Genomic DNA, 12,617 nt, shown 5'->3' with positions numbered 1-12,617 from the left:
TGGCCACTTTAAGACCTGGGGACTTCAGCTCCCAGCGTGGCTGGCTGGGGAATTCTGGGAGTTGAAGTCCGCACAGCTTAGAGTTGCCAAGGTTGAGGAACCCTGCCCTAAACCCAGAACGACGGTGGCTGCCCTTGCAGGTTAGGGAGCAGTTCTGCTTAGGAACGGTTTTCTCTGCGACTGTGATTTGAAGATTGGCTGTTCCTCTTTGACCCGTGAACTCTTCCCTTATTTGTGGCCTGGCCACAGCCGGGCTCTGAATGGACTCGGAGAGTGATGAAAGCCAAGCACTAGCCATGGAGTGTGTCATGAGCACTGACGGCGAGCAGGAGGGGGCCCCGATCCAGGGGGGAAAACGCCTGCGTAGTCCTGAGGAATTAAGCAGCCATTCAGAGAGACACAGACCAGACCCGCCTTGACTTTTGGGGTTGATCTGTCTGGGTTTTTCCCACGCTTCTTCAGTTTGTTAGGATTTTCTGTCTTATGTAGCAGTAATAAAGCACTAGAGACCTACTCCTCGTCTCAGCGTGGTTCCTGGCTGTTAGGACAGAGTGTCCTGCCCAACGACCTGGCTGGTTGTTGTTATTTATCTATTTAATTTTATTTATTTATTTCTTCATTCTTCAAACGTCTGTTACCACCCCTCTCCTCCGAGAAAGGGGGACTCTTAAATGTATTGCCCGCCCAACTCCCGGCTGGTTGTTTTGTTTCTTTGTTTGTTCGAACGTATTGGCCGCCCAACTCTGTTGGACTCTGGGCGGCGTACAAAATTAGAAAAAAACCATAAAAACAGCTAAACATCAGACAGACAGCCCGGACTAAAATAATCTAATAAACCACAAACTCAAGGAGACGAAACAGGGGCCTTAAACAAATCGTAAGGATCAACCCCTGGCCTGGGACCATGGCTTTCTGGCACCCTGACCAGGCGCACCCTGGGCTGAAATAATTGGCTCTCCTGCTTGTCACAAGGAACAGTTGCTGACAGCCCGCCCCCCTCAACGTGCTGAATCTGCTTGGCTGTGTGGAAGGACGCCCACAGTGAGATAAGATGGGCCGAACTCTGTAGAAGAGTATAGAAAATAGCAACAGGCGCATATGAAGACCAGAACTAACGAAATACAGAGTTGGGTATCAAAGACAGACAGTGGCTACCAACGGGAAATATATGGTAGAGAGAAAGAATGGAGTAATGTGGCATATGGTTACTGTAGACACAGAGAGTATAGAAAAAAGAGAAAATAACAGAATATAAGTTTACCACTAAGAGCATCGATGTAGGAGTAGGATATTAGGACAGCTAGATAAGGACAGTAGGAATAGGGCATGGATATAGAGAGAATGCTGGCAGCAGTATGTTTGTTTACATAATCATTGAAGACATCCTCAATATGTAGCTCCCTTTTTGTAAAATAAACAGTCTTCTCCAGCCCCTTCAGGGAGATTCAAAAGAAACCAACCGTCTCCGCTTGCAGTGCTCCGTGTCTGCCTTGAGTCTGGGTCAGTCTGATGGATTGTGGTTTCAGAAGAACCCACAACCGGCTGGAGAAGTTGTGAAGGGCGGAGTCTGCCTCACGTTCCCTGGCAGCAGGGCCACCAGCTCTGCTCTTCCTTCTCCTGCCAGGCTCAGGGCCCTGCCGTTTCAGCCTACTCAGGTGCTCACCCTGATGAGCACCCCTGGGCTTGCCTTGGAGCCGGGCTCTGGAGTAGACAGGTAACTGGCTCTCTGCGGGTTGGCGTTCTGGAGGGTGGTGGGCCCGATCCTCCATTTGCTAGACATAGGCAGAGGGTGCCCAGGGCTCTGGAGCTTTCTAAGGCCCCAGCCCTCTGCCCACCTCTGGGATCCTGATGGGACCAGCCTGCTGGCTTCCCAAAACACTCACAGACTCCAGTTCCCAGAATTCTCCACCAGCCCAGCTTGAGGGGTTTGGAAGCAAAACAGGGAGAGAACCCTCGACCAGAGAGAGTGGGCTTAGCCTTTATCGATGGGGAATTTTTTCTTTGGTGACCGGTTTATGCCGCCCGGCTTTCACAAGGCTCTTGTGGCGACATCAAAGGTACACAGAACGGATTGTGACCTTTCTGTCTCCCCGCCGCGGGGATGTACCGTGCGATCTGTGCTTGGGCATTGTGCAAGAGGGCAGTTCTGCTGGAGAGCAGCGTGGCCAGAGTGGAAAGAGAGGTCAGCCTGGGTCGTTTAGCTCGTTCGAAAGCTCAGGTGATTTGGGGGAAGGAATAGTTTGGCTGGACATGCAGGGACTTAAAGTTCAGGCCCTGGAGCAATTTAGAGACCAGACAACACCGTTGCGTCCTGATGCGGTTTGCCAACAATTCCGTGGTCTTCCATGCATGAGCTGTCTCTTCTCTCCCTCCAACTTTGGTTTACAGTAGAAACTGGAGGCCACTGAAAAAAGTGTTGCATCTTGAAGGTGGAGGTGAGGCAGATGAAAAGACAGAGTCTCCAGTGGAATAAAAATGGGGGGCGGGGCAGGCAAAATCTTTATTTCTTCCCCCATCCAAATAATGCATGAAATACTTCCCCCTGCTCTTAGAGCATTCAGTGGAGAGGATGACAGCTTTAAGGTGTGGGGACTTCAACTCCCAGAATTCCCCAGCCAGCCGTTCCCAAAAGCTAAAACAGCCTTTCTCAACCTTCTGACCCTGGAGGAACCCTTGAAATATTTTCCAGGCCTCAGGGTCCACCTGCACAGCCAGGCTCAAATATAAGCTGGAAGTTGCAAAATTACTATATTCGTTAGGCCTATGTGTTCTTAAACTGAAAATAAAGAATGAAACTTACCTCTTTAATGGGAAGTTGCCTGAATTTGAAATAGTTTTTTAAATAAATTGTGATTTCCCGGGGAACCCCTAGTGGCCTCTCGTGAGGGTGCCAGGGAGCCCTGGTGGAGAAGCCCTGATCTAAAAGAATATTCTCCATTGAATTGCTGAGACTTTACAAGCACTCATCTGATCTTCTGGATAAACAGTCTTTTTAAAAAATCTTCCCTTGCAGAAGAAAGCAGAGGAAGCTCATAAGATTTTCGAAGGGCTGGGCCCCAAGGTGGAGCTGGTGAGTGTCCTCCTTTTTCTTCTTATGGTCTTGTTTGCTTTTATCTTCCTTTTGGGCTGTGAACTTTCCTGGAAAGCAGTAAGGGAGTCAAAGGTCTCTGGCCTCACCACCTTGCTTGGGTTGCCCTGGTTTGCCTGCTCACAGGGGACGATCATAAAAATAAAGAGTTTGCACCGGCTGCTTGCAAGTCGCTTTTCAGCTGAGAACGGTGCATTTTGGAAATACGGCATTTCTCACCTCTCTGTCTTTTTGCCTCTTGTTTCTTTCCTTCCAATCCTGGAAGGAGCTGAATGTACAGAAATAATGAAGCTTGGGACATTGTCTGGAGTTTCTGGTCAGCAGCCCTAGCCTGCGAGAATAATGAGTATATTTCTGGTTGGTTTAGCCACGCCCATCCGAGCAAGGGAGGGGAATGTTGGGAGAGAGGAATCAGAGTCCTTCGCTTTTCCCTCCTCCCCTCCGTGTGCTGTTGAACTTTGGGGGGAAACTGGGCTGTGCGCGGAGGAACACAAAAGTGGACTGGGCTGCAGGTAAAACGACTCTTGCTTCAGGTCTGCTCCTTCTGGATTATTGATCAACTGTGTGAGTAGAAAGATGAGCCACAGAAGTCAGTAGTATGTACAAGTAGTCCTCGACTTACAACCATTCATTAGCGACTGTTCGAAGTTATGACAGTGCTGAAGAAAGTTACTTCCGACCGGTCCTCAGACTTACGACCGTCGCAGCGTCCCTGCAGTCACGTGATCAACATTTGGTCACTTGGCAACTGGCTTGCACTTGCGACGGTTGCAGCTTTCTGGGGTCAAATGATTGACATTTGCAACCTTCCCAGCTGGCTTCCGACAAAGTCAATGGAGAGGCCGGGTTCCCTTAATGACCATGGCAAAAAAGGTCATAAAATTGGGTGTGACTCGCTTAACAACTGCCTCACTTAGTGATGGAAGTTCCGGTCCAATTGTGGTCGTAATTTGAGGACTACCTGTATTTGGACCTTGCCTGCTCTTTTAAGACTTTGGGCAGTGAACAACAAAGCAGGGACAAAACAAAAAACACCGATAATCACAGTATTAAAGCTACAAAACATACATATCCCAAGGTGAGTACTCTCAACCCACTGGGGTCAAAGCACATTGGAAGAATTTGGTTTTTGCTGCCTTGTAAATTGCAAGGAGAAAGGGCAGTGTGTGGGGGCTGCTGTGAAAAAGGCCTGCCACTGATCCCACCCTCTGTGTTCGACTTGTACGTAAGGTATGCGCATTCTTTCCAACACATTGGAAATCCTGCGCATATGCCAAGAAACGGGCAAAACTCTCCTTGTGGGCAGATCACGAGCATGTTTCCTGTGAGGCGAGAGAGGCGGGTGCTGACTCAGCTTACTTCAGACATAAATACAGCTAAATATCTTCCTCTTTTCCTGCAGCCTCTTTACAACCAGCCTTCAGACACAAAAGTGTACCATGAAAACATCAAAACGTAAGAGCCTTGCTCTGTATAATGTTTCCTCCAAATCTTGATGGGAAAGATCTCATTTCTGGAGATGGAATGTGTGCCTTGTTTCACACTTACCCTTTCAGTTATTATATTCTTGCAGGGTTGCTCAGAAGCTTAAATCCTTTTCAGTTTTACTGTTTAATGGCATCTATCTCAATTTTTTAATTTTGTTTTTAGTTTATATTATTATTATTATTATTATTATGACTTGTTTGTCCTAATGTTTTTTCTTCCTTATACTCTTTTTAGCTAACATTATATGTACCATTTTTTATCCATTTTGATCCTGCCGGGCTACAGCTCTATGGTTAGAGATGATTTGCTTTGCGTTGGTTAATTACTGTAATAAAGATGAAGATTCCTGGCAGGTGGGAAGGGCTTTACGTACACTCCAACTTCCTCCAGCTGAGCCTTAGTTTAATTATGTCTTGAGAGCCAGTTTGGTGTCGTGGTTAAGGCACCAGGCTAGAAACCGGGAGATGGTGAGTTCTGGTCCCACCTTGGGCACGAAGCCAGCTGGGTGACCTTGGGCCAGCCACTCTCTCTCAGCCCTAGGAAGGAGGCAATGGCAAAGCCTTTTGGCAAAACCTCCGAAAAACCTTGCCAAGAAAACTGCGGGGACTTTTCCAGGCGGTCTCTGAGAGTAGGATATGATTGCATGGATTAAAAAAAAAATCTCTTGCTGACACTGTCCCTGGCCATCTGTAATGCTGGAATATAATTCCCCATCATACAAAAAGATCATCCGATCAAGGTAAAACCAGGACAGACTTGCTATGTTACTGATATCGATCAGTAACATCAATGGATTTCCATAAATAACTTTTTTGGCATACCCAATGATGCCCATCCCAGTGAGCCTCCAAGGAACTGGGCGTAGCCTGAGAAGGGTAGCACAATTTTGCACGGTGATGGTGAGGCAGTCACTCTTTGAAACGGGAGAATCAGCTTGAGAAAAAACCCGGATAACTCTTTTAAGAATGGATTTCAAGGAATTGTCTGTTGAGTGGGCAGGTGAGTTGAGAGGCCAGAGAAAAGGAAGTTGTTCTTACGCAGGGCGCAAGCACCTGATGAAATTCAACGCTGCAGGGTGGCATTTGAATTAAAAAGCAAAGCGTTTGATTCAGAAAGGAGAGGTCTCCCCAGAAACTTCCTATAAAGTTGCATTCTGCCTCAAGAACGCCCAGTGTCTGGGAGTGAATAGTCTTCATGCGTTCCTAGTTCTACCCTCCCCAGACATCTGGCCAGCTGCTTTTGTGCTGGACAGACAGGTCTGATCCAGGGGGGTAGTTTTTGTGTTTTTATGGAACAGTCTTCCTGTAGAGGCCTTCAACCCAAGTCAGATGCATTGAGCATGGGGCACCCATGTTTTGGGTGCGTTCTGGCTGTTCCACGGTGAGATTTTTTTTTTCTTGTGGTTCGCATGCCTAAATTAGGGTTTATATCAGTAGCATTTTCAGGGATATGAACTATTTCTCTGCAATGCTGATGCCAAGGACGGGGGATTAATTATTAATAGTCTTTTGGCAGGCAGGATTTTAACTGCTTGTAACTCCTTCCTGGTGCTCTCTAACCTTCTGAACACTTTTATTAGCACAGCTTGTCTTTTTTTTTTTTTTTTTTGGTATGAAAGCACATGTACCAAAATAGAATGTGCCACTGCTTGCAAGTGAAGGATAAGGCTTCTGATGTGAAATTTGTCAAAAGCAGAGAGAAAAAGAACAGATGAAACCTTGTCTCACCTCTCATGTCTTCCCCCTTTCTTTTTAGGAACCAAGTTATGAGGAAAAAGCTCATCTTGTTTTTCAAGAGACGGAATCATGCCAGGAAGCAAAGGGTATGGCTGTGTTTTGTAACTTCTCATGGATTGCCAGCCAATCACGGAAGCGCAAGCGGTCGCTCCTCTTGCCCCTGCACACGTCCCAGAAACCCAGCAAAATATGCCCCCATCGTGGGCAGAGCTGCTGTAAATCAGAGCAAACAGTGCTGGTTTCTGGTCTAGGTCTGTCTTCTCCAGCCTGCTGCCCTCCGGATGTCTTGGGCTTCAGCACCCTCAATTCCCAGCTGTCATGGCATCTGGGGAAGGCTAAGGTAGATGAGCAAATTAGTTTGGGCTCTCTGGGTTCCCTGACCACCTGACTGCCCTCGTTCTGGGATGCTCTTTCCAGCCCTCCAGATTTTAGTGGTCCTTTCAGTAGAAGACACCTGATACTTGAAGCTGTGCATGGGATGTGGGCACAGGAATGTTTCTCCCTCTGTTAAAAAAACAAAACAAAAATGGAAACATGAGAGCTAGCTTGTAAAAAATACAGTTCAAGAGCAGAAAACCAGAATGCTTGCATACTTAAGAGGTTTTTGTTGTTGTCTGGAGAGAGGAAAAGAGCAAGCAATGAACGTTGCATGGATGATTGATTGATAAATAGATGTAGGGAATGTAGGGAACTTTCAAAATTTGAACAGTTTTCGGAGGATTAACTGTGAATGAACTGATTTAATAAGGGAGCTTCTGCAGATCTCACAAATGAAGTGGGTTGTAATCCACAAAGCTCCTGTAAAGGTACACTGGTAAATTTATAAGGCCACCCAATTCACACACGGTGACTTCCATCTTACCCTTGTCTTGAGAAGATGGACCAAGAGTCCTGAGTAGCCTTGTTAGAAGCTCAGCAGTCTGGGAAGCGCAGTCTTGTGTGTTGCTTGCTGTGTCCACTGCAGTCAATATTTTGAGTTCTCATTGACCCCATGTCTCTGGGGTCTCCAACCGAAGAGCCTTCTCCATACCTTCGGTCTTCTGTTAGTGCCCCACCTTCATAGCCCACTCTTTTACACTTGTTGGTGTCTTCAGAAGAAGTTAAATGGGCGCCTTCTGAAGGCTTCACGTATTCATTTTACTTGTAAAGGGTTGATGTGTCTCAAAGCTGAGAACCTGGGGACATACCAATATTGTAGAAAAGGGTTAGTGGGCCATGGGTCCCCATCCCTCTTCTATCTGGAGGTGCCAAAGATTGTACCTATGGTCTTCTGCATGCAGAGGAAAGCAGGCACACCACCACTAAGCTTTGGTCCCTCTCAGAAGTTGCCGAGAATCTTCCATCTTTCCGTTTGTATTGTTGTGTTGAATCTGGTGGGAGTTTATACCCCCTGAGCCTTCTTTCTTTCTCTCTCTCTCTCTCTCTCTCTGGTCCTTGGGAAATAACCAGGAGCAGAAGATCTGCCAGCGCTACGACCAACTAATGGAAGCATGGGAGAAGAAGGTGGACCGGATTGAGAATAACCCCCGCAGGAAGGCCAAGGAAAGCAAAACACGGGAATATTACGAGAAGCAGTTCCCTGAGATCCGGAAGCAGCGGGAACAGCAGGAGCGGTTTCAAAGGTAAGGTAGGACCAGGGGACCAGGCTGTTTGAGGGACCGCCTCTTCCCCATCACATCTACCCGTCCCACCAGATCCAGCAGGAGGGGCATGTCGCAGGTCCCGCCTGCTAAAGAGCTCCTTCTGATGGGACCCAGGCGGCGTGGCTTTTCTGCTGTGGCTGCTGGCCTCCGGAGCATCATCCTCCTGAGGTGAGGGTAGCCCCGTCCCTGTTGGCCTTTTGGAAAGCCCTGAAAACGTGGCTTTTCCAGCGGCCCTTGGGGATCCCGTGGGGCACCTGCGCGATGGTTATGTTGAACCATCAATATAACCATAATTGATGGTTATATTGTTTAGGTGAATGCTCTTCTCCCACAATCTTGCTTTTATTTATAGTTTTAAGCCTTTTTTAACAGCTGGGATATCGTTTTAAGTGTTGGTTGGACGCCACCCAGAGTCACATCTACATTTATTAAATAAAATAAGTGTTGCTGAGTCAGTGGTGGGGGGGAGGAATTCCCTGTTCTTGAAATTCTCCTGAGGATGTTTCTTTTGCTTCGCTGCTGGCAACGATGGAGCAAGATGCCTTTTTAGGACTCTGGATGGTTCCTGTTTCTCCCTGTAACACATGGCAGCAAGTGATTTCACTGATGGGAATTTTGTGCGTTATAAATGGTTAGCCAGCTTGAGGTCCACTTGCTCCTGTTTAGCACATGAACCAGGCTTCCTCTGGAGACTCCATTCTACCCCATTAGGAGCATGTGGTGATGTGTGTGAAAATGGAGTGGGGCTTCGTTGTGCAGTTGAGGCTGTCATCTTGACTTTTTTGACAGCCCTTCCCCATCCTCTTTTTACTGGTTCCGTGTTTCCAAAATAGTGTTCAGTTGTCCTCTTTTGCGCTGGGAATAATGTTTTGGTTTACATTCCGAAAACATGCAAATGTGAGTCGATTAATAGGTACCGCTTTGGCGGGAAGGTAACGGCGTTCCGTGTAGTCATGCCAGCCACATGACCAGGGAAGTGTCTTCGGACAAACGCCGGCTCTTCAGCTTTGAAACGGAGATGAGCACCGCCCCCTAGAGTCGGACACGGCTGGACTTCATGTCGAGGGAAACCTTCACCTGTTTACCTTACATTCTTCACTACATTCTTGTTGCCTAAAAGTCATTTAGCACTGCTTCAAAGCTCTGTTCTGTCGAGCCGTCTGGTGGCCGTTCTTTGGGCTTGAAGACAAACTGGTTTTGGTCTCGGAAGGACCAATGAGGTTACCGTGAATTCAGGGACAGGGTCTTTTCCATGGCTGGACCAAATCTTTAGAGCTCCTGTTTGGGGAAGATGGAACCATGTGCAGGAAGCTCACCCTTCAGTAATTTGCAGTCCCCCTACACGTTGGAGGAAAACTCCCACCAGCCCTGATACGGCTGTGCCAGGTGAGGGAAGCTGATCTCTTTCTTTGCTGAATTGGCAGTGGAAAGATGATACTGCCCAGAGTCGCTGGGAGTTGGGCAGTATAAATTTTAATAATGATGATAATTATTATGTATTTATCAAATTTTTCACTGCCCATCTCCTCCCACCAGAGGGACTCTGGCCCGTTTACAACAAAGTAATCAGTAAAACAATAGATATATAATATGACTATAATATATAAAAATACACTATATAAAATGCAATTACGAATAACTAATAAATATACATAATAAAATCCACTGGCGGATGCTCTAACCTGGCCCTTGTGGGCGAACGAGCGCGCTAGGGCACTAGCCACCCCCAAACGTGTGACCACCAGAGGCACTGATGGAATGAGATCCAGGACTGGATTCCCACTGGCCGCAAGTTGTGGTCCCTGTGTATGACCACCTGAAATGCAGCTGCCGGTGGCCCCAGGGGTCAAGGCTGATGGCCTCCCGTCCTCAGCTTCAGGCTGCCTGGATAAATCTGGTAGGCTGCTCTGAGGGGCCAGACTGTCACGAGTGAGGATGGCGAGCCGAAATTCTTGGTTTTCTGAAGACATTTCCAAATGTCTCCCCTTTAAATTCTTTGCTCCTCCCTCTTTCGATGGGAGTAGGAGTTTGTTAGGATTGATGTCCTAACAGCCAGGAACCACGCTGAGACAAGGAGTAGGTCTCTAGTGTTTTATTGCTGCTACATAACAGAGAATCCTAACAAACTGAAGAAGCGTGGGAAAAACCCAGACAGATAAACCCCAAAGACTAAGGCGGGCCCGATCGGTGCCTCTTAGAATGGCCACCTAATTCCTCAGGGCTACGCATGCGCTTGACAGCCTGGATGGGAGCCCCTTCCTGCTCGCCATCCTCACTCATGACACAGACCTGTTACCAGCTCTCGGCCCGACCCAGCCACAGGGGTCTTCTTCCATTCTCCTAGTCCTCCTCTAATCAAAGACTTCTTTCCTTGTTGCACCTCCAGGGTTGGTCAAAGAGGGACCGGCCTTTCGGCGACCATCGCTCGGAGCGAACACGAAATCTCGGAGATTATCGACGGGCTCTCAGAGCAGGAGGTGAGAGCGGGGTTGTTGGGCCAAATTCCTCCTGATGATTTGGGGAGGGGAGGGTGGAACACTTCCCTGTATAGACCAATACTAGGTATTTACGAAAGGTTTTTTTTTTTTTTTAAGTGGTGAGTCATTGCTAGGCTCAGCAAAAAATCAGGGGTCTGGTATTTGGAAAAGGTCACCGTAGACTAACAGAGAGTCTGTTTGGTCTAGTGGTTAAGGCCCCAGGCTAGAAACTGGGAGTCGGTGAGTTCTAGTCCCGCCTTGGGCACGAAAGCCGGCTGGGTGACCTTGGGCCAGTCCCTCCCTCTCACCCCGACCCCCACCTCACAGGGTTGCTGTTGTGGGGAAAATAGGAGGAGGAAGGAGTATTAGGGATGCTCCCCACCTTGAGTTATTTGTAAAAATAATAAAGGAGGGATAAACTAAAAATAAACTGGCTCTCCTGTAATGCTAGGCCCGGGTTATTCAAGGTGGGGGCATTTTTTATGAGTTGGGAGGAAAGGCGCAAGATGACTATTGGCTGCTCTGTGGCCTGGGATACTGGCACTTGGTGTCCCACCTTCTCCTCTTCCTCTTCTTTTAAACAGAAATGACCAGGGTTCTCTGCCATCCCCCTCCCCTCCCCTCCCCCCTGGAATGGCTCATTTTACTATTACTCCGAAACGAAATCTGACAGCTGCCATCTCCCCCCAAGGTCCAGAGTAGTCCCTCTGAAAGGTTGTTCCTAATTGCAAGAGCATCTAGCTTCTTCCGATCTGAGCTCCCGCCCCCACCCCCACCCCCACCCCACCCCACCCCACCCCACATTCCTGCTGAAAACTTCTAAATGCGGCTCCCTCCTCATTTCCATATAGGAGAGAGAGAAAGACATCCACCTTTCTCCATCTTGTGCCCTTTCAATTTTTCATTCATAATTCCTGCCACAGGTGACCCTCGCAAGGGCACCCTGTTAAAGAAGCTCATCCTAGACCAGTGTTCTTCAACCATGGCCTCTTGAAGACGTGTGGACTTCAACTCCCAGAATTCCCCAGCCAGCCTTGCTGGCTGGGGAATTCTGGGAGTTGAGGTCCACACGTCTTCAAGTGGCCAAGGTTGAGAAACACTCTCCTAGAGCTTTCAAAAGGCTTATATATTTATTTTCTATTTATATTTCTAATGGTAAATTAGGTGGATATGTTTTTAGTATTATTTTATTGTAAACCGCCCAGAGTCCCCCGTTGGGGGAGATGGGCGGTGACATAAATTTATTTAATTAAAGAAATAAAATAAATTATATCATGGGCGATAGCAGAGTTGGCCGAAATACTCGGGTGAAATGGAAGTGCACCTGATCTGAGGGCCTTACCGCGGGTCTCAGGGTGGGATGCTTCATGCAGAGGGATGAAAGGGAGAGATGGATGTGTGAAAACATAAGCAGCTGACTTCACCTTATCAGGGGAAGGCTCCTGAGCCATGTTGCCTTTTGGCCTCTCCAAGTAGAAGGAAGGGGAGGACTGGGGAGAAAGGTGCTTTTCACTGTTAACTCCCTTCCATTCTAATTGTACACTGATCCGAGGTTAAAGGAGATCTGGGCAGGAAAGGCACACTGAAATCCCTCTTTGAAAAAGCTGTGCTTTCAGAAAAACCTCTTGAGTGGGGTGCTGTAGATAGCAGAGGCTTTTGGAAGTCAGCAGATACTAGCTCCCAGTCAGCAGGTTAATGTAGTAGTGGGTGGAATCGTGCCCGTTCATACTGAAATACAGGTAGTCCTCAACTTACGACCGTTTGTTTAACGATGGTCCGAAGTTATGACGGCCTCGGAATGGGTGCTTTATGGCCTGTAAAGCACTTCCAAGCGTCACAAAACAGCCTGTTGGGATCGGCGGGCACAAGGGCATCTTGACAGCCTGTGGGAGGCGTTCCAAGAAAATGTGGCAACCTGGCGGGATTTGTCCATTTACAAAATGGCATCCTGGGAAACAAGGAGGAGGCTGAAGTTTTCAGCATGGGAACTTCCTTTTTCATTTGGTTTAGAATTAAAACAGGATGTTTAAAGAAGTGTTGAAAGTGGGGCAGAGGGTCTGGCAGGCATCAAGGGAAGGATCGGCAGGCACATAGATGCCAGGATCGCTGTGTTGGGAATCCTGTCTCCAGAGCGCCATGGGCCCTTTATCTCTGCAGTAAGAGCCATTCCTGGTTTTTGGTTTTA

General features: G+C 47.8%; 1 protein-coding gene across 3 annotated transcripts in view; it reads left to right on the top strand.

The window, feature by feature from the left end:
- NCOR1 (nuclear receptor corepressor 1) overlaps nt 1-12,617 on the top strand; it is a 116,387-nt gene that overhangs the window by 27,532 nt on the left and 76,238 nt on the right. For 2 of the 3 annotated variants that reach the window (XM_063295684.1, XM_063295676.1), the window contains 5 exons: nt 3,014-3,070; nt 4,491-4,543; nt 6,332-6,398; nt 7,762-7,934; nt 10,342-10,432. In XM_063295684.1, the coding sequence (XP_063151754.1) occupies nt 3,014-3,070; nt 4,491-4,543; nt 6,332-6,398; nt 7,762-7,934; nt 10,342-10,432 (441 nt within the window). The remainder of the gene's footprint in view (nt 1-3,013; nt 3,071-4,490; nt 4,544-6,331; nt 6,399-7,761; nt 7,935-10,341; nt 10,433-12,617) is intronic. The other variant, XM_063295667.1, reaches the window with a different exon arrangement.

Source organism: Candoia aspera, chromosome 1 (assembly GCF_035149785.1).
Source record: "Candoia aspera isolate rCanAsp1 chromosome 1, rCanAsp1.hap2, whole genome shotgun sequence".
Taxonomy (NCBI): domain Eukaryota; kingdom Metazoa; phylum Chordata; class Lepidosauria; order Squamata; family Boidae; genus Candoia; species Candoia aspera.
The sequence above is the reverse complement of the archived record's forward strand: the minus strand, read 5'-3'. Positions and strand labels throughout refer to the sequence as shown.